Source organism: Corythoichthys intestinalis, chromosome 12, assembly GCF_030265065.1.
Source record: "Corythoichthys intestinalis isolate RoL2023-P3 chromosome 12, ASM3026506v1, whole genome shotgun sequence".
Classification (NCBI taxonomy): Eukaryota; Metazoa; Chordata; class Actinopteri; order Syngnathiformes; family Syngnathidae; genus Corythoichthys; species Corythoichthys intestinalis.
The window spans coordinates 22,742,565-22,763,971 of record NC_080406.1 but is presented as its reverse complement, the minus strand read 5'-3'; the positions used below and the strand labels follow the sequence as shown (position 1 = coordinate 22,763,971).

At 38.7% G+C, this 21,407-nt stretch overlaps 1 protein-coding gene across 5 annotated transcripts in view; it reads left to right on the top strand.

Moving 5' to 3' along the window:
• Positions 1 to 20,419, top strand: part of grb14 (growth factor receptor-bound protein 14) — a 54,411-nt gene extending 33,992 nt beyond the window's left edge. For 2 of the 5 annotated variants that reach the window (XM_057853310.1, XM_057853311.1), the window contains 9 exons: positions 6 to 143; positions 3,496 to 3,606; positions 3,694 to 3,789; positions 8,286 to 8,348; positions 10,708 to 10,824; positions 10,953 to 11,019; positions 11,106 to 11,193; positions 11,310 to 11,403; positions 14,076 to 17,639. In XM_057853310.1, coding sequence (XP_057709293.1) covers positions 6 to 143; positions 3,496 to 3,606; positions 3,694 to 3,789; positions 8,286 to 8,348; positions 10,708 to 10,824; positions 10,953 to 11,019; positions 11,106 to 11,193; positions 11,310 to 11,403; positions 14,076 to 14,222 — 921 coding nt within the window. In that variant the 3' untranslated portion in view covers positions 14,223 to 17,639. Of the gene's footprint in view, positions 1 to 5; positions 144 to 3,495; positions 3,607 to 3,693; positions 3,790 to 8,285; positions 8,349 to 10,707; positions 10,825 to 10,952; positions 11,020 to 11,105; positions 11,194 to 11,309; positions 11,404 to 14,075; positions 17,642 to 18,996 lie in introns of those variants that run through there. The other 3 variants (XR_009066433.1, XM_057853313.1, XM_057853312.1) reach the window with 3 other exon arrangements.
• The last annotated feature ends 988 nt before the right edge of the window (positions 20,420 to 21,407 follow it).

Below are 21,407 nucleotides of genomic sequence, written 5' to 3'. Positions count from 1 at the left end.
AACAGATCTTTCTCAGCTCCAGCACCTGCCCAGAAATTCACGGACATCTTCATACCAAAGAGCCAAGCAGGAAGTCCTGGAAGAAGTTGTACTTTATCTTGCGGAGGTCAGGGCTTTATGTCTCCAGTAAGGGAACTTCTAAGGTCAGTGAGCCAACGTGAAATGGCTCGAGAGTATGCAAGAGATAACGCTGACTATGTAATATGTTGATTACAGTAGTTGTGGTTGTAGCATCATCCTGAAATCTGTTAATATTTTGGTTCATTCATATTTCAACACAAGGATGCCAAAATACATTTTTCAATTGAGAGCCTCTCACAACCAGGCATAATTATCATTCAAGCACTTGTATAGAAGAGTTTGCACTTCAGCAGATGCTCATAGACCAAACATTGAGACAGGAATAGAAACAAAAACATCTTCATTTTATCTGGGTAGATTTGTTCTAGTTGTTCTAGTTTGTCGACACAAAAGGTCAGCGGTTCATCTGGTGTTCTATCTCGGTCATGTTTCAAGGGAGTAGTGGAACGGGCTGAACTTGATTTGCCTCGCAGCAGCCTAAAGGCATTAAGAATGGGCTGCTGATGAGGACTTCTCGGCAGGCTTATTTTATGCTCCTGAAACACGAAAAGTAGTCCTAAAGCAAGATCTAGGGAATCTTAAATCAAGACTGTGATTGGTGGTAAAATAACCAAACATTTTCACACATAGAATTATTCAAAAATGATATAACTGATATGTGACTATACATAATAAATATATATTAATATATTACATTCCTCTCTGACGTTTGAATCTTAGCATTGTAAAGGCAGAATTGTTGATGCAAGTCTTGTATTCGCTCTTATTTCTATGCACATGTGTGAACCTAATGTTATAGAACTGCTTATGTGTAATCATGTGACCTTGGAGTGTTCATAAAAGGAACTAGCATTAAGAATTTTGCAGTAGGTCATGATGAGGTCATTAAAAAAATGCCTACAAATCTTTTAACCTGCTACAGTGCACCTTTGTTGTCAATTGCTGTTGTCAGTGGCGCGTTATCGCTCTTGTGTGAGCGCAAACACTAAAATGCTGCGCTATTACTTGAAAAGGGAGGGAGCGAGACACATGAATGTGTCACATGAAAGCTGAACAATGGTAGTCTTTGTGAGTGAGCTTTTTTTCTGGAGAGATTTATCTTTGGAACTGTTGGCCGTTGTTGAGTCTTTTTAGATTTAGTGCTGCAGCGAAGTATTCACTACATATTAATTACTGTATAACAGATATTCTTGGATTCAGCTGAATCCAAGAATTAAGAAAACATATACATATCAGGGCTGTCAAACGATTAAAATTTTTAATCGAGTTTATCACAGCTTAAAAATTAATTAATCGTAATTAGGGCTGCAGCTATCGAATATTTAGTAATCGAGTAATCGACTGAAAATTCTATCGATTAATCGAGTAATCGGATAAAAAATATTTTTTTAGGTGAATTATAAATATACATGAGAAAACAAGACATTTCATCCAATATTGAACCATTTTCAGTCAATCAATGTCTTTATGTTCAATGTACATTGTTGAAAACAGCCAACAATTGCATCTCAAATGTGACTAGAAGTTAAAAAAAAGGCTAATTCACTGATTTCATTAAAAAACAACAACTTCTAGATCTGATAAAATATATATACATACGGTATATATATATTTCTTACCTAATAATGTCATTACGCTTGATAACACGCATCACTTAAAAGTTAGGTGTTTTTCCCACGTTTCAATTGAATTTCCATTCGTGTCAAGCTATTTTTAAGTTCTAGTTAAGTTTTACATTAGTCTAAACTGTAAGTCCTGATAGGATTCTGAGTTTTTGCAGTGTTCAAAATATATGTATGATACCTGCTTTATTGGAGCACATTAGGGACCAGTGCTACTTGTTTTATCCAGCAATGACTACTGAGCTAAAATTGACAGTTAGCGTTATTACATTTTTATTTTATACCATCTCTATCAGCGCTATGTTTTCACAGATTAAATAAAGCCTGTATGTAAGACACGTTAGCCACACATCGACAGGGGTCATAATTAATAGAAACCTAGCCCCCCACAGGGCTAACGTTACGTGATCGAGTGACAGTCGTTAATCTTATTTATTAGCGCTGAAAGTCTACTGCTGTAAGATGGCGGCTGTTTACTAACGCGTCTGTCAGACTAACGAGCCTGTCATATCGCATCTAGTTCTACATACATGTGATATCTATGAGACGCATCAGACGCTAACTGATATCACCGTACCATCATGCGGGCGTAGTTTTTAGCAACGTCGGCGTTGTTTGTAGCGGCTGTCAGCTGCAATAAGTTTTTTTTTTTTTTTTTTTTTAATTGCTTCTTCCTCTACGCACGTGACGTCAGCGCGATGTCCCGCATTAAAAGTATTTTGGGCAAAACAGGATGCTTACAGCTGGCAAAATTAAACGATTCCTCAAGGTGAATAAAATTACTCAGATCAGTTTTTAAACTCGAGTTACTCGAGTATTCGTTTCAGCTCTAATCATAATTATTCGCGATTCAAACCATCTATTAAATATGCCATATTTTTCTGTAAATTTTTGGAATGGAAAGATAAGACACAAGACGGATATATATATTCAACATACTGTATATAAGTATTGTATTTGTTTATTATAACAATAAATCAACAAGATGGCATTAACATTAACATTCTGTTAAAGTGAGCCATGGATAGAAAGACTTGTAGTTCTTAAAAGATAAATGTTTGTACAAGTTATAGATATTTTATATTAAAATGTTAATGTTTTCATTTTAACAAAATTTGTAAAATTTTCAATCAGAAAATAAACTAGTAGCTCGCCATTGTTGATGTCAATAATTACACAATGCTTATTGTGCTGAAACCCATAAAAATCAGTCGCACCCAAGCGCCAGCAGAGGGCGACAAAACAACCAAAAACACAAGTAACAAGTTGACATGACACTGTGCTGTCATTTTAATCTGTTTGAGCGGGGCATGTGCGTTAATTGCATCAAATATTTAAACGTGATTAATAAAAAAAAATAATTACTGCCTTTTAAAGCGATAATTTTGACAGTCCTAATATATATAGTCCAAGCTGTCCTAACAGCTGGCCAGCTATTCTGACATTGACATGTAGGTGGTTTCAAGGTGTATGAATTTGTGGTTAGAAGAGGAAGAAAAGAAAATCTCACAATTTCTTACACGCAACTATATTTTGAATATAAACAAACAACTGCTTTATAACTGTTATTTCGGGATATTCTCGAAAGGGGACATACTCCATATTAGAGGCAAAGTTGGTTTTAGGTGAAACCATTTGAAAGGGGAAGTACTGTACTCATGTGTTATAGACAACCACTCCAAATGATAATACTAATCGTTTAAACTGTACTGGCAGATTATTTACTATAGTAATTATTAATTGTGGCTTAAATTTAAGATGATAGTGTTTCTCCTTATAATGCTAATTACAGGACCCTTGGCATCTTCAATTTATCACTGACTTCACGGACTCAAATGTCTACACATTGCTGTCAGCCAAAAAAACACACGGGGCTCCCACCGACTTTGCCTTCTGTGTCAAGGTATTGTTTTTACTCGCTGTTTTAGCGCAACTGAAATGATTTTTTTCCCCCTTTGAATCATATTTTTCAATGTTTAATTGTTTGCAGTCCTTAAATTGCACTTCATCCCGGGATATGAAGCTGCTGTGTGCTGATGACGAGCAGACGAGGATGTGTTGGATTGCAGCTGTGCGATTATTCAAGGTTGACTTGAATTTTTATCAAACATAAAACTGATTGTTAACAATTGCTTTCGTTCCATTTTTTTTTTGTTAATAAATCCAAAATGATTTATTTTAAGGTTCAATGCATAGACTTCATAATCATATTGACACGACACGGGGCGCAGGGCCGATTAATAGGGGGCCTGCATTGTTGGGGTGGGCGTCAAAGCTGACGGAGTGGAATCACAGACAAAGAGCTTTTTTCGTTGAAAATTCTTGTGAATAAATGCTTAAATCCCTGAATTCATTCCAGATATGGACGTAAAACAGTCTCGATTCTTGGTTAAAAGCAAAAAAAAAAAAAAAAAAGTGCAGTTAGCATTTATTTTACGTAAATATGTCGAAGTACGATGCTAGTCTGTCAGTCTATGTAATGGCCGCCATATGTAAACAGAGCTTTTCCGGTGAAAATTCTTGTGAATAAATGCTTAAATCCCTGAATTCTTTATAGATATGGACGTAAAAGAGTCTCGATTCTTGGTTAAAAGCAAAAAAAAACAACAACATCCAAAAAAAAAAAAAAAAGTGCAGGTAGCATTTATTTAATGTCAATATAGTATAATGTCAATGCTGTAGGTACTAATTTCTCCCACTGATTTTTTTCACAACGTTTTAAAATGCATGGATGGTACGAAAAATATAATAATTACCTTGAATCCTCGAACAATTCAATCCTGAGACAATCCTTCCTGTTTGAATGCGGTACAGCTTTCGTACTTTTTCTACATAAATCCCGTGTTGGATCGCTGCATGTGTCGCTGCGACCGACTGCGGATAACTGAAGCGGATTGTGGGATGGCCTCCTATTTGAAGGCGTGGCGCACTGAAGGTCGAATCTGACCCATCAATATCATTATGAAGTCTACAGTTCAATGTTACTAGGGATGTGTCGATACAAGTATTGGTCCACACTCGGACGCAAATATTGAAATAAAAAATCAAACTAATCTGATCTAACACAATTATGACACTTTACCAGCCTAACATGTAACATATGAATAATGAACAACGATTTGCACATACTCATTATTGCTCATTCTTTTACAGTCTAAAAAGAAATGTTACTCCTAATACATTGTTTGCAGGACTTGCCCAAACTAACCATCCAAGAGATACATTGTCTTATAAAATCTTATCCTGCATAGCAAGCAGCAATTAAGAGAAGGTTTTAAGATGTACTGTATGGGTGCTCTTATGTACTCTGAAATTATAGTTATTTTTTTCTAAATGTTGTGCTTGCACTAGATTTAAGTTGTCAATATGCTAATAAATAAAGCTGGGAAATCTGTGGAGACTTAAAATAATATTGGTAATTGGATGACAATGTGCACACTGGAAAATAGTTCAGTTTTTTCCTTGCGCTTGTATGTATTACAGTATTTTCTTTTTACATTGTGCCCTCTAACATTCAGAGAGAGGCACGCCATATTTGAAATGCCTGGTAATGGAACATGTAAGTGAAAACATGTACGGTGGTACCTCGACATACGATCGCTTCGACACACGATCTTTTCGACATCACATGTGAAAATTGGCTTGACATTTGTTTCTACATCCGACGACATGCTCGAAATACGACGATTTATGCCACTGCCCCAGGTTTTTTGTTTTCCAGAAAAATGGACTCACGGGGGATTTTCTTGTGAGAGAAATCAACATGGGTCCCAAGAATGTTGGTGCAGGCGATGAAAAAAGGAGAAAGGTGACGCTTACCACTGAAATGAAAATGGAAATGATAGAAAATATGAGCGTGCTGTGCGCGTCCGTGAACTGGCTTGACGATACGGCCGTAGAATGTCTATGATCACGACAATCCTCCTATGACTTCCTTTCGCCAGTCTTTATAAGAAACGGCATATGATAAAACAACTAACAAGGGTTCACTAAATCCGGACCTTGGTGCCACTTTTCCTGTCGTGTTTTTCATGTCTCCCTCCTCCAACACACCTGAATCAAAATAATCAGGATTGTTATCAGGCTTCTGGAGAGGTTGCTGATTACAAAATCATTTGATTCAGGTGTGTTAGGGGAGAGAGACGTGGAAAACACGACAGGAAAAGTGGCACCGAGGTCCGGATTTAGTGAACCCTGAACCAGACGCTTGGACCCTCTCTTCGTGAATGACAATGTTAGGATCGAAGGAACGGATTCTTGGGACAGAAAAGCTACTGTGCTCCGTGAAATCAGTCCAAGATCTTTCATTGTTGAGACAGAGGATGGCCACAGATTGAGGAGAAATCGGAGGAGCCTGTTAAAAGCTCATAAGGCTACAGAGAGTTAGGGGCAGTTTACATGGCAACTCTGTGACACGAACACGCAATGAATGTGTTGCGGAGTGGCCTCGCGTGCATATGGTGTCGGCGAAGACGAAAAATTCTGAATCCTGCCTCCAAAGTGGAAGAATTCAATTGCGGGGGATTGAGGGGGGCTGGCTCTGCATGCATATCAAAGGCTCCCGCGGCGCGAGACCGCGCTGATAACGTCACCACTCGTACACGTCACATTGGGCGTGCGCAACGGTGCTACTACACATTATAAAAAGCACATTTTGCGGAATGTCGGCTTTAATTTCCTGTTTTAATTATATTTTTAAATTAAATATGTTGAATGTTTCAATTTTTGTGCCTTTTTGAGCAAAAAAAAAATGCCATTGCTTCCAGTGGGCGGGCATATTTTTTTCCGGGCTGAGGAACTTTGGTGGGGTCAAAGTGCATCATTTACTGTTGCCTTGTAAATCTGCACTGCCCCCTCGGCCCTGGCATGAATACTACATCGTTTTCATGCGGAATTGCGACATTGTTTGAATGGAGAGAGGCCCATATGAATGCAAATTTGAAATTTTTCATATTCTCGGAGAGTCACCATGTAAACGTCCCCTTTTTATAAAGATGCTGGAGCTGAAAAACATGGATAATCGTGATCCTCACCTTACTTTATTGAGTTACAGATCAGCACCACTGGAGTGTGGAGCGCCCCCTGCTGAGTTACTCATGGGTCGTAAATTATGCACCACACTTCCACAAATACCAAATGTGCGTCAAACTGACAGAAGAAAAGTCTCAAACACAGACAGAAAGTTAAGGGTACAATTATTACTATTGTAACATCGCCCAAAAAATCGCCAGCTTTGTCAGTTTTTTAATCATTTATTTCAGAACTTAAGCAACACAACACGCCTTCTGTCTGCCGCAGTTGACACTAATAACAACAGAACATTAAAAGAGAAACTCAAATCTCTACCGTACCTATCTTACTGTCATGTCAGCCACGGGGTACGTTCAGGTATACCACGCAAAACACATCCGCCACATTCGAACCTGATTCGTTACATTATTACAGATATTATTATTACATTACTATTATTATCATTCCGATTTTTATTTACAATTTATTTGTTTTGCTCTGTGTAATCGCTATTTGCAATAGTACCAGCAGTATTTATTAAGGATTTATTGTAGGTTTTCGAGCTTTGGAACGAATTAATGGAATTATAATTAGGGCTGTCAAAATTATCGCGTTAACGGGCGGTAATTAATTTTTAAAATTAATCACGTTAAAATATTTTACGCAATTAACACACATGCCCCGCTCAGACAGATTTAAATGACAGTTCAGTGAAACGCCCACATGTTAGTTGTGTTTTGTGGAGTTTTGCTGCCATCTGCTGGCGCTTGGGTGCGACTGATTTTATAGGCTTCAGCACCCATGAGCATTGTGTAAGTAATTACTGACATCAACAATGGCGGGCTACTAGTTTATTTTTTGATTGAAAATTTTACAAATTTTATTAAAACGAAAACATTAAGAGGGGTTTTAATATAAAATTCCTATAACTTGTACTAACATTTATCTTTTAAGAACTACAAGTCTTTCTATCCATGGATCGCTTTAACAGAATGTTAATAATGTTAATGCCATGTTGTTGATTTTTTGTTATAATAAACAAATACAGTCGTTATGTACCGTATGTTGAATTTATATATCGATCTTGTGTCTTATCTTTCCATTCCAACAATAATTTACAGAAAAATATGGCATATTTTAGAGATGGTTTGAATTGCGATTAATTGCGATTAATTACGATTAATTAATTTTTAAATAGTGATTAACTCGATTAAAAATTTTAATCGTTTGACAGCCCTAATTATAGTGTATTGTTATGGGAAAATCATGCTTAACATAACGACCCTTTTGACTTACAAACAAGGTACTAGAACGAATTAACTTCGTATGTAGAGGTACCACTGTAGTTGTATTTTAAGATGACCGTCATGACAAATCCATACCATATAGCATGTTCTAGAAAGATTTGTGTCATGATCATTAAGTGAGGCCAATATAACACATTAACTATTACCCAATTGTTTCTTAAAGCTCTTCATAATGCAATTAAATGAACCACATATAATACGTGGAGTGTAGGAATGGCTTCAGGATACCGAACAAATACATTTTCGTGGTACTTTTCTGTTTCAGTTTGGGATGCAACTGTACCAAAACTTCATGCAGCCACACCAGAAACAAAAAGCTTCTCCAATGGTAAGCTGGTTGAGCAAGAAACAATATAGTTTCACTTGTTTCATTTGAAAAAAATCATGTGAGTTTGCTTGGATGCACAAATAAGAAAAGCAGTGTAGTAGTTGTTGTATAAATAGTTCGGACAAATGAGGCACCTTCGGTTAATGGTGTCCCAGAGTAGCCCGAAACCCAGCAGGCGGGGGTGAACTCAACCTATTTATGGCATATAGACATGTTCATGAACTCTTTGTCTTCTAAAAATAACACTATCAGATGCTCTCAGATTAGACAGCTCATCACTTCTCCTTTCAACTGGGATGCTTGCATTATGTGACCAACAGTCTTACCCAAAGCAAGAGGATCCAACCAAAGAGTAACAATAGTTTACTCTGTTGAAAGGCACTCATTGGAATTCTATTTCTTGTGTATTTTCAGGAAAGTGTAATTATAATTACAGTCATATGAAAACATTAGGAGACCCCGTTAAATATTCAGTTCTTTATTAACAAATGTTCACATATCAATATCGGATCTTGTTTTTCTTTATCTCTGGAAAAGAACGTGATTTAATAGCAGGTAAGCAACAAAAATTAACATTGTTTTACTCATTAAACCAAATTTATCAAGAAAAATGAATATTCTAACTGAGGAAAAAGTTAGGACACCCTACCACCAAATAGCTAGTTTTACCCCCTTTGGCTGAAACAACTGAGATAACTAAGATACAGTAACTGAGATGCTTTTTTTTAGCCATCTACCAGTCTTTGACATCGGTCTGAAGAAATTTGGCCCCACTCTTTAACCCAGAATACTTTTGGCTGTGAGAGGTTTGAGGGGTTTCTTGCATGTACAGCCCGTTTCAAGTCACCCCATGGCATCTCAGTGGGATTAAAATCTGGGGTTTGACTCGGCCATTCCAGGACTCATTTCTTCCTTTACAGCCAGTCCTTGGTGGATTTACCGGTATGTTTTGGGTCATTGTCATGTTGCAGGGTCCAGTTTTGCTTCAGCTTTAATTTTTTTCACAGATGATCTCACATGTTCCTCAAGCATCCTCTGATACATTCTAGAATTCATGGTGGATTTTATGATGGTTAGCTGGCCAAGTCCTGCTGTAGCAAAGCATCCCCAAACCATCACACTTCCTCCTCCATGCCTCACAGTTGGTATGAGGTTCTTTTCCTGGAATGCTGTATTGGGTTTACGCCAAACATGTCCTCTGCTCTGGTGTCCGAATAATTTAATTTTAGATTCATCTGTCCAAACAAAATTATTCCAGAAGTCCTGGTCTTTGTCTTCATTCACTCTGACAAACTTCAGTCTGCCCTTCATGTTCTTCTTAGAGAGCAAAGGTTTCCTCCTTGCACACCTCCCATGAAGGTTAAACTTGTGAAGTCTCTTTCTGATTGAAGAGGCATGCACATTCACATCAACAGTAACAAGAGCCTGCTGTAGGTCTTTTGATGACATTTTAGGATTTTTGGAGACTTCTTTTAGCAGCTTATGCTCTACTCTTGGGGTGAACTTGCTTGGACGGCCAGACCTGAGCATTTTGGCAGTTGTTTTGAATGCCCTCAACTTGTAGACTATTTTCCGGACAGTGGAATGGCTGAATTTATATTCTTTTGAGATCTTTTGAAATCCCTTACCAGACTCATAAGCGTCCACAATCTTCTTTCTGAAGGCAGAAAGCCTCAGACAGCTCCTTTAATCTCACCATGGTGTTTTCATTCACTTCAACAGTCAGTCACTATTGAAGGTATTCTGCGTTAACGAGTGGCGCAAACTTTCTCCAGACCGATATCAAACACTGAATTTATTTCAGCCGCAGGGGGTAAAACTAGCTTTTAGATGGTCGGGTGTCCTCAGTTAGAATTTGCATTTTTGCTGATAAATTTGGTTTAATGAGTAAAACAATGCTAATTTTTGTTGTTTACCTGCTATTAAGTCACTTTCTTTTCCAGAAATAAAAAGAAAAACAAGATCGGACATTGATATGTGAACATTTCTTAATAAAGATTAATGGGGTGTCCTAATTTTTTCACATGACTGTATATAATGTATGTGCATGTACGTACAACAGACCCACACAGCAACTATATGTCATCATTTTACTTGAAAGAAGAGAAGTAAAATCCTTTTGTGGAACTCCGGCTTGTAAAGAGCCATTTCAAACGCAGTTCACTTATCAGTATAACAGTTTTTCAAGTTATATTAAGAGAAACCAATGATATAAAATGGTTGTACAGTTGTAACCCCATTACACGCCATGTGTAAATACATGTAGTGCAAACCTTAAAAAGAGACAGCACCTGTTGCAACATTCAGTTTACTTTTATATAACAAGTACATTTAAATCAAATAATAACCATAATTTCAGCGGAGCATTTCTGAGAACTCCTTAGTGGCAATGGACTTCTCTGGCCAGAAGAGTCGGGTGATTGAAAACCCTTCGGAGGTTCTCTCTGTGGCCGTGCAAGAAGGCCTGGCATGGAGGGTGAGTTACAGCAGAACAAGAACTGTTGTTCAAAACTATTCAAATGTGAACAGAGACAATAGGAGCTATTCAGTCTGAATTTTGCTCACGGAATCTTTTTCTGTTTTTTTTTTTTTTTTGTCCTTCAGAGGAAAAGCTGTCACCGTCTGAGTGCACATGGAAGCCCATCTGCATCCCAAAGTTCACTCAATATAGGTTGGGTTTATTTTAAGTCTTGGTTAAAAATCGACACAAACACTACATACAAAAGGACCTAAAGTAACCTGAAGAATGTATTTCAGCTCTCCATTCAGCCCAGCCCTGGTTCCATGGCAAGCTATCACGGGATGAAGCTCAGCGTCTGATCATTCAGCAGGGTCCTATTGATGGGTAACAAGCTCTGTTTGGCACGAACATCACTGCCCACAACACCTGCACAACCTATTGATGTCCAACACAAGAACTTGGTTAAAAAAAAAAAACAATAATAATAATTTTGCTTTCAGGTTATTCCTTTTGAGGGACAGTCAGAGCAACCCCAAGACATTTGTGCTGTCACTGTGCCACATGCAAAAAGTCAAACACTTCCAGATCTTACCTGTGAGTAATATTAATTCTCCTTTGATGAGTCATTGAGGGTGACTTTTTAAGTTACAATTACATTGGGCCAAATAAGTATTTAGTCAACCACCAATTGTGCAAGTTCTGATACTTGAAAAGATTAGAGAGGCCTGTAATTGTCAACATATGTAAACCTCAACCATGAGAAACAGAATGTGGGAAAAAACAGAAAATCACATTGTTTGATTTTTAAAGAATTTATTTCCAAATTAGGGTGGAAAATAAGTATTTGGTCACTTACAAACAAGCAAGATTTCTGGCTGTCAAAGAGGTCTAATTTCTTCTAACGAGGTCTAACGAGGCTCCAGTCGTTACCTGTATTAATGGCACCTGTTTTAACTCATTATCGGTATAAAAGACACCTGTCCACAACCTCAGTCAGTCACACTCCAAACCTCACTATGGCCAAGACCAAAGAGCTGTTGAAGGACACCAGAGACAAAATTGTAGACCTGCACCAGGCTGGGAAGACTGAATCTGCAATAGGTAAAATGCTTGGTGTTAAGAAATCAACTGTGGGCGCAATTATTAGAAAATGGAAGACATACAAGACCACTGATAATCTCCCTCGATCTGGGAATCCATGCAAGATCTCACCCTGTGGCGTCAAAATGATAACAAGAACGGTGAGCAAAAATCCCAGAACCACACAGGAGGAGCAAGTGAATGACCTACAGAGAGCTGGAACCACAGTAACAAAGGCTACTATCAGTAACACAATGCGCCGCCAGGGACTCAAATCCTGCACTGCCAGACGTGTCCCCCTGCTGAAGCCAGTACATGTCCAGGCCTGTCTGCGGTTTGCTAGAGAGCATTTGGATGATCCAGAAGAGGACTGGGAGAATGTGTTATGGTCAGATGAAACCAAAATAGAACTTTTTGGTAGAAACACAGGTTCTTGTGTTTGGAGGAGAAAGAATACTCAATGGCACCATACCCACTGTGAAGCATGGGGGTGGAAACATCATGCTTTGGGGCTGTTTTTCAGCAAAGGGACCAGGACGACTGATCTATGTAAAGGAAAGAATGAATGGGGCCATATATCGAGAGATTTTGAGTGAAAAGCTCCTTCCATCAGCAAGGGCACTGAAGATGAGACGTGTCTGGGTCTTTCAGCAGGACAATGATCCCAAACACACAGCCAGGGCAACAAAGGAGTGGCTTCGTGAGAAGCATTTCAAGGTCCTGGAGTGGCCTAGCCAGTCTCCAGATCTCAACCCCATAGAAAATATGTGGAGGGAGTTGAAAGTCCGTGTTGCCCAAACAGCCCCAAAACATCACTGCTCTAGAGGAGATCTGCATGGAGGAATGGGCCAAAATACCAACAGCAGTGTTTGAAAAGCTTGTGAAGAGTTACATAAAACGTTTGGCCTCCGTTATTGCCAACAAAGGGTACATAACAAAGTATTGAGATGAATTTTTGGTGTTGCCCAAATTAGGCTTGAGCGTACGACGTGGCACTCGCGATGTTTCCGCCCCTACCGCCATGTTGGAAGCAGAAAGTCCGGTGTCAGAACTCGGGGAAACATAAACAGTGAGGCATTTCGACACAGGTCGCTCTTTAAAAATGGTTGGAAATTATTGTTCGGTAAAGAATTGCAACAACCGATCGAATAGAAAGGAGAATGTACAGCTCGACGGAACCCCATTGAGTTTCTTCCGGATCCCTACATGGAGAAAAGGCAAGGGAAAGGTCATATCTGAAGTTACCAAACATTGAAGAATGGTATGGGAACACTGAGCAAGGTAAATCTGTTTTCTAAAACACAGCATTGATTTGTCACTTAACTATCACACAGCTTAGCACAGCACAAATTCAGATGTTCATGACAATGAAAATGTAAACACACATTGCCTACCTTTGCAAGAACGATGGTGTTGCCGTTTGCTACGGTCATAATGCGCAGGTCCTGCACGCATCCGCAGCAAAACTGTTCGTAGCTTTGTAGCGATTTGTAGTTTCGGAATTGCTGATGAGTGTAGTAACTTACACCAAACACTAAATACAGCACGATGTCCATTTCGCGTAGTGGTGGAAGCTTGTCGACATCTTTATTCCATTTGTGTTCGGCTTGCTCGTAAGGGTCAACATTGTTCACATCCTTAAGTTTGCTCACATATCTGTCCTTCGCAGTGGTAACAAGTTTGTCTCTATATCGACCTGGCAAGTTTTCCTTACTTTTTTCCATCTTTGGCACTCGTAGTTGAATTGTATTTGCCGTTTTAAGTTTAAATGTCCCGTGATGCAGAAGTGCTTCCAATATAGCTGCGTTGTCGCAAATCTCGCATGATCGCTTGTTGCTGTGACGTAAACGCTCGAGCCTAATACTTATTTCCCACCATGATTTGCAAATAAATTCTTTAAAAATCAAACAAAATGATTTTCTGTTTTCTCCCCACATTCTGTCTCTCATGGTTGAGGTTTACCCATGTTAACAATTACAGACCTCTCTAATATTTTCAAGTGGGAGAACTTGCACAATTAGTGGTTGACTAAATACTTACAGTATTTGCCCCTCTGTATGTACACAGACTCACAGAATCATAAGTAGTTCTTATAATCATGAAGTTTTCATCTCAATTATTTTCTAAATGCAAGACGCATTGTCAGTAATTCCTCATCCATCCTCCTTGGCCCCCCCCGCCGGCAGGTGGACGACGCAGGGGAATTGTCCTACACCCTCGATGACGGTCACACACGCTTCTCAGATTTGATTCAACTGGTGGACTTTTACCAGCTGAATCGTGGAGTGCTGCCCTGCAAACTCAAACAACACTGTACCGGGATCACCCTGTGACAACCGGGATCAGCGCCGTCAAACCCTCGCAGGCACCTCCTCTCAAAGGCCACTTTTCTGAGCGTTCACCTACAGTGATTTTGTGCACGGAAGCAAAATGATGCTATCGCTTGCAAGGTGCGTCAGGAGCTCTCACTGTATCACACCAAATTATTTTTAATATTTTTGAATTATTCAGGTATTCACTTTGCAATGTTTGGGATTTTTTAAAAATCCTCTTTGTTTTATATGTTCTAAGTCTATGGATTAATACAACTTTATAAAAAGACAAATATATACATAAAATATTTTAAACGATCCATTGTTGTCCTTCACTCATTTTTTGTCTAATAATGAATAATTAAAAAGTAAATGTCATTGCCTGCTAAAACATTTTCTAATATTTTTTCTTTAATATGTTGTCAGTGGCGCAAGGTATGAATTGTCATCTTCCAGCTCTATTGTGGCCAGCAAATGGGCGAGGAAGCACATTTGCTTATTGGACAAAATACCTCACTCAGAGGCAGAAAAAACCCCACAAATAGTGTAGTTAGAAATACACAGTGCGATATTATTATTATTATTATTATAGAGCAATATATTGGCTGTAAATGTGAACAATTGTGGTTCAAAATACCAATAGCAAATATGTATTCAATATGAATGCATGTAAATAAAATACACAAATAAATATATAGGGGGAAATTAATAAACTACAATGTTGTGAAATCTGAATTCATATTTGTCCCATTCAAAAAGGTAACCTTGCATTATCTATTGATATTTAATGGTCAGCTTGAAATTAAATAAAACAACAATAATAATATTTTGATAGCTCAACCTTAAGAGTACCAAAAAATGTAGCATTTCAAGAAATTGGAACATTAGTTAACATTCATTATTTTTAATACTGAAATTGTGTAGGAATTGGCCATCTCAGTATGTTCTCGATGGATTCTCATGTTCTTTAAAGTGTAAAAAAAGAACAAGAAAAAACCTCCAATAGATCATATACAACCTGATTTTATTTGAAAGTAATTTCAGGCTCTCCTGTGGAACTGAGTTGCATATTTACTTTCTCGAAAATAATGAGCTTCCTCCTAGTATATCTTTACCTTCACCTGACACGCTTGCTTATTTGTTCACTTATTCACAGTGAAAATGGTTTATTATTTAACGTCTTGCCCTTGTAGTTAAATTTAGTTGCTCTATATTGCATATGAACGCTACACATTAACCCAGTATTGCCAAATGTGATTTAATATATTCTGTAAGCACTTTATACTGTTGTACTGTACATTAATGTGTGCAGCGGCATCGAGGGTGCAGGTCATCTCATGACCAGTAGATGGTAGTAAATTCATTTTGTTGGCTCTGTTCCAGTTTTGATGTAAGAAGTCAAACAATCAATTGAAATTGAAGTTAATTTCACAAAAGATGAAATAATGTCGGCAGTGCACATTATCATACTAAATTCCTGATAAAATAAGCCACACTTTTAAGTTATCACCAGAGAGCAGAATAAATACTTCTCAGAAATGACATATGATAGCATTAAAAAAAGACATTTGTTTGAAATTTTCTGACTCTGTATTAGCCCTAGTTAGATTAGGTCATATTGACTTTATCGAGCCTTAAAAGGCCTTTTGTATATTCCCTTTCTCTCAGGATGCGTACAATTATTACAAGTGCAAGCAATGAGTCATGCTTTCACTTATGTATGATTTTACTCCGAGTAAACCCTGCAAATGATTCCCTGCGCAAACAGCAAACGGGCAAAATGTCTCGTCTGGAACCATCCGTGTTAAACAAGCTTCTTTGTTGTGATATAAATGCACTGCCCCGACGCCTCTCCTGCTCCACTTCAAAAGCAGGTTTTCTTCTTTTTTTGAAAGGGAGTGCTCACATCCAGGGGAGACGTGCACAAACACACAAGTCTTAAATGTACCCCTGCTACTTAGGTCTTGTGCTAAATGTTGTTTTGGATGTATTCCTGCCATTGATCGGCGCCTGGCTGCAGGGGGAGAAATGGCAGCTGGGAGAGAATGCGCTTCCTTTAATGAATTCATCCAGCACCGACGGCCTGTGGACACCGCATTTCTTCCAGCTAGGACAGCCTTCTTTCTCAATCCCTTTCTCTTTCTGCTCTTTCTTGCCCCTCACGGACAACCAACAGCACTCTTTGCACTTCACACCACTCTGCGGCTTGTATTCCACATGCACTCTAACAAAAGTGTCAATTTAACCACCAGTTTTTCAATGAAAATAATTAGCGGGGCACTAAACAACAACATACAGTAGCAGGAAAGGCTACAGTACAGATATCAGAACACTGATACCATCAGATAGCCCGTCTGTGCTGTTTTGCATTGTTTACTAGCATGGCGCTAGCAGTTAAGGTGAAACTAGTAGGTGGTTGTTTTACAAAAACAATGTGTAGTTCTCTCTCGTTGTGTTTAGTTTAACAGTGAACCACATGTTTGGTGCGAGATAGGCAGTGTTGTCACGGATTACTTAAAAAAGTAATTTAATTACTGATTACACCTCAAAAAAGTAATCTAGTTACTTTACTGATTACTTTATTATCAAAGTAACTAAGTTACTTTAACTTATCAGTTACTTTTTACCAATTTTTCTCCTTTTGCTGCCTCAACATAAAAATAACAGAAAAATGTCATCACGTGTAATTGAGTTTTTTACATAAGGCTTAATCTTTGAGTTAGCGGGGGTTTAATTAGTCGATGGAGTTGATTTCAACCACCATTGACTTGCCCTAGCTTTGCCATTCCGGAGCCCTAAAACTAACAAATAACTGACAAACTGTATGGAATTTGTTTAAATCAACTCCAATGGCTAATGGCCACTCACAGCTGTGTCTTGACACTCAGTGATACATGCAACGTGGAGTTTTTGGATCGAAACAAGGTAAGTGCGCAATAATATCTCGTTAAAGTCATGGCGTCTATAATTCTGCTCTCTCGTGCTCTCACCTCCAGATAAGATTTTGCTGTTTAAATTTTTTTTTTAAAGGCCCTCCTGTCCAAAATTATTCTTCCCTCAGAAAATTGAGATTTTAAGCTTTCCAATGATGTATCACACATGCATATAGGACAATTTTGAAATTTGGCCAAATTGGGGTCTCAGAGCGGAACTTTAAGTCATCTGAGTGTTTTCTGCCATATATATATTATAAATCTGAATTTTTCTATCCAGACGGAGGAAGAACACTTTAAATATATTAAATTGATATAGGCAGTGAATCTTGAACTCAAGCATATCGAGGCCTGGCCGAGTGTCCTCTTTTTTGGAAATCAAAGTATGGTCACCCTAAGATAGACACCAAAAAGGACGATTCTTTGTGGCATTTAGCGAGGAAAGAAAAACCACAACTTCGAATTCAGATGTACTCTTCAGAAGAATGCAATTCATTCATTTTTTTTTAACTTATCTTCACAAGGGTCATATGGTGCTGGAGCCTATCCCTGCAGACATCAGGCAAAAGACTGCCTACACTCAGAAATCGTCGCCAGTCACATACGTGATGACAATACAGTGATTCTAAAAGAAGTTGTTCATCACAAGACAATTTATCTATGATATACCGTATCACGATTGAGGTCTATGTGTAACAGCATAGGAAAACATTGTTTGGAGAAGGTGGGTTGTATTTGTTAACAGTATTTTTTATTTGCCAATTCATCCCTCTTGCCAGGTGCTAAAATGCAGACCATATATGGCTTTAAATATGCAAACTTAATTTGTTAATTAATTTATTCATTTGCTGTGAGGCTTATTCATTATCCTAGGGTTGCGGGGGAGCTGGAGCATATCCATGCTAACTATGTGCAATAGGTAAGACTGCCAACTGTCCCTTGAAAAACAGAATCGTCCTGTATTCAGAAACAAAATTATACGTCCTGTATTTAGCTTTCGCGGGATGTGCTTTTTCCTGTATTATGATGAATCTCGAAAATAGTGTCCTATTTGTAGAACGAACGAATACTGGTATGGTGCTTTACAAGAATATGGAGGGAAATGCATTCCCCCGCCTCTCCTGCTATTTGACCAATGAGTTGACAGAACAATAACAATCCTGCTCATCTCATTGGTCAAGGTACTGTGATTGTCATGATGATACAGGAAGACAACATGAGCGTATGGGAGATATGAGGTTTGGTGAAGCTTGAGTACAAAGCATGTTCAAAATGATAATCATTTGTTTTGTTGTTCTTCTCTGTGTACTTTATTTTCATTAATTGTATTATATTTTTGTGTTCTGTCAATTTCATTTGTATTTCCACACTATATTTAGAGTGATAATTTGCGAAAATGTTATTGCTGAGGGGACTTCGAACGCACCTAAGCTGTTTAAAACAAACAAACAAAAAGCAACCTGTACCTCTAGAGTTTGTTTTCACTTAAAAAAAAAAAAAAAAAAAGTATGTTAAAAAAAAAAAAAAAAAAACAGCCCCCCCCCCCCCCCAAAAAAAAACAACAACAACAGACACGCATAAAAAAAGGCTCAGGACCTTCAGGGTTAAATTATGCAGTTTTGAAATTAGCAGGACAGATGTTTTTATTCGAGTGTTTTGTATTAAAAATACATTGTTGATAATTTTTGTTTTTCCGTGTGTTTATATCAACTAAGTGTGTAGCTAATTAATTCAGGTTAGAGTAAAATTATTATAATGTTATAATTATTTATTTAAAAACAAAAACACTTTTCACATACAAAATTAGCCGGCCAGGACTACCAATGAGGTGTCCCTTATTATTATTATTTTTTTTTTTCCAGGTAGTTGGCAACCCAAGCAGTAGGTGGGGTACACCCTGAATCGGCTCCCAGCTAATCGCGGCGTACAAGGAGACAAAAAAACATTCACAGTCAACACACACTAATACCTAGGACCGATTTAGGGTGTCAGCCTACCATGCGTGCTTTTGGGATGTGGGAGGAAACCGGAGTACCTGGAGACAACCCACACAGGCACGGGGAGAAGATGCAAACTCCACACAACAGGCCCAGAACCTGGGATTGAGCCCTTGATCTCCGAGCAGGGCCGGCCCAGCCAATACGCAGACTATGCAGCTGCTTAGGGCCCCTGACCACTAAGAGGCCCCCAATCTGGCACATTTTAATTCATATTCTATTTTGTTTACTACAGCTTGCTTTATTTGACTTTTGTGACTTTGATACTTGATTACAAGCTTAAAAAAATAAAAGTTCTTCCTTAACTTCTTTCTTTCCTCTTTTAGAAAAAGGTTTGGCACTATTTACTGTAAGTACTGACAATCATTTGGGGTGAGAAGTTTGAAGTATGCAGTGCAACAAAATCTGATTAATATACAAAATATGGACATATGGGTTGGATTGCATGTATGGGTTTCACAGTACACTGTGACGAAATGCTGGGCCAAAAATATGGGCCCCTTTGCATTATTTTGCTTAGGGCCCCCAAATGGCCTGGGCCGGCCCTGTCTCAGAGGTGTGTGAAGTGCTAACCACTCTTCTACTGTGCTGCCCGCAAGCTGACTTTGTATAAACTTAAATAAATACAATAACAAAAATCCCTGTTCTTAATAGAACTTTTGTGTAAACAGTTATCCTGGCATATAAGATAAACAGCATGTAACCGTTGCATATGAAAAACAGAAAAGGTTTAAAACACAAAATAACTCTGTTGGGACCCAATACTTTAGTTTATTTTGTTTTATTTATATATTTATTTTATTGAGCAGAAAAATATTACTCAGTATTTACATTTTTTTCCATAAGATAAAAGAGTCTCGCACCAACAACTAAAATATGTCTTCTACTTAAGGCTTCGCAGGATAAGGGGTGGGGCATTTAAAAATTCAGGATTGTCATAGATAATGCAGGACACACTGTATGGCCACCCTAATTCAACCTGGAAGTGGGCTCATCAGAATCACAAGTCACTCCTGTTCTAATTTATATCAACTTTCACTGCTGCTTTTGTTTCTGAATATAATGTACATTTTGGCAAAAAAGTCAAGACAAACAAAAATCCCTATCTCAAAAAATTAGCATATTTCAGCCGACCAATACAAAAAAGTGTTTTTTAATACAAAAAAAGTCAACATTCAATTAATTATATCAGCTAGGCACTCAATACTTGGTCGGGAATCCTTTTGCAGAAATGACTGCTTCAATGTGGCGTGGCTTGGAGGCAATCAGCCCTGTTGCACTGCTGAGGTGTTATGGGGGCCCAGGATGTTTTGATAGCGGCCTTAAACTCATCCACAGTGTTGGGTCTGGTGTCTCTCAACTTCCTCTTCACAATATCACACAGATTCTCTATGGGGTTCATGTCATGCCAATTGAGCAGAGTAATGCCATGGTCTGTAAACCATTTGCCAGTGGTTTTGGCACTGTGAGCAGGTGCCAGGTCGTACTGGTCGTCTCCATAAAGCTTTTCAGCAGATGGAAGCATGAAGTGCTCCAAAATCTCCTGATAGCTAGCTGCATTGACCCTGCCCTTGATAAAACACAGTAGACCAACACCAGCAGCTGACATGGCACCCCAGACAATCATTGACTGTGGGTTCTTGACACTGGACTTCAGGCATTTTGGCATTTCCTTCTCCCCAGTCTTCCTCCAAACTCTGGCACCTTGATTTCGGAATGATATGCAAAATTTGCTTTCATCTGAAAAAAAGTACTTTGGCCCACTGAGCAACAGTCCAGTACTGTTTCTCTGTAGCCCAGGTCTGCTGCTGTTTTGGGTTCAAAAGTGGCTTGACCTGGGGAATGCGGATGCGGAATGCCCATTTCCAGCACACGCCTGTGCACGGTGGCTCTGGATGTTTCTACTCCAGACTCAGTCCACTGTTTCTGCAGGTCCCCCAAGGTCTGGAATCGGCCCTTCTCCATAATCTTTCTCAGGGTGCGGTCGCCTCTTCTGGTTGTGCAGCGTTTCCTGCCACACTTTTTCCTTCCCACCGACTTCCCACTGAGGTGCCTTGATAGAGCACTCTGGAAACAGCCTATTCGCTCAGAAAGTCTTTCTGTGTATTAGCCTCTTGCTTAAGGGTGTCAATGATGGCCTTCTGGACAGCAGTCAGGTCGGCAGTCTTGCCCATGATTGCGGTTTTGAGTAATGAACCAGGCCTCAGAAATCTTTCGCAGGGGTTTTGAGTGAATTCGTTGATTCAGATGACTAGGTTAGTTGCTTCTTTAGAGTA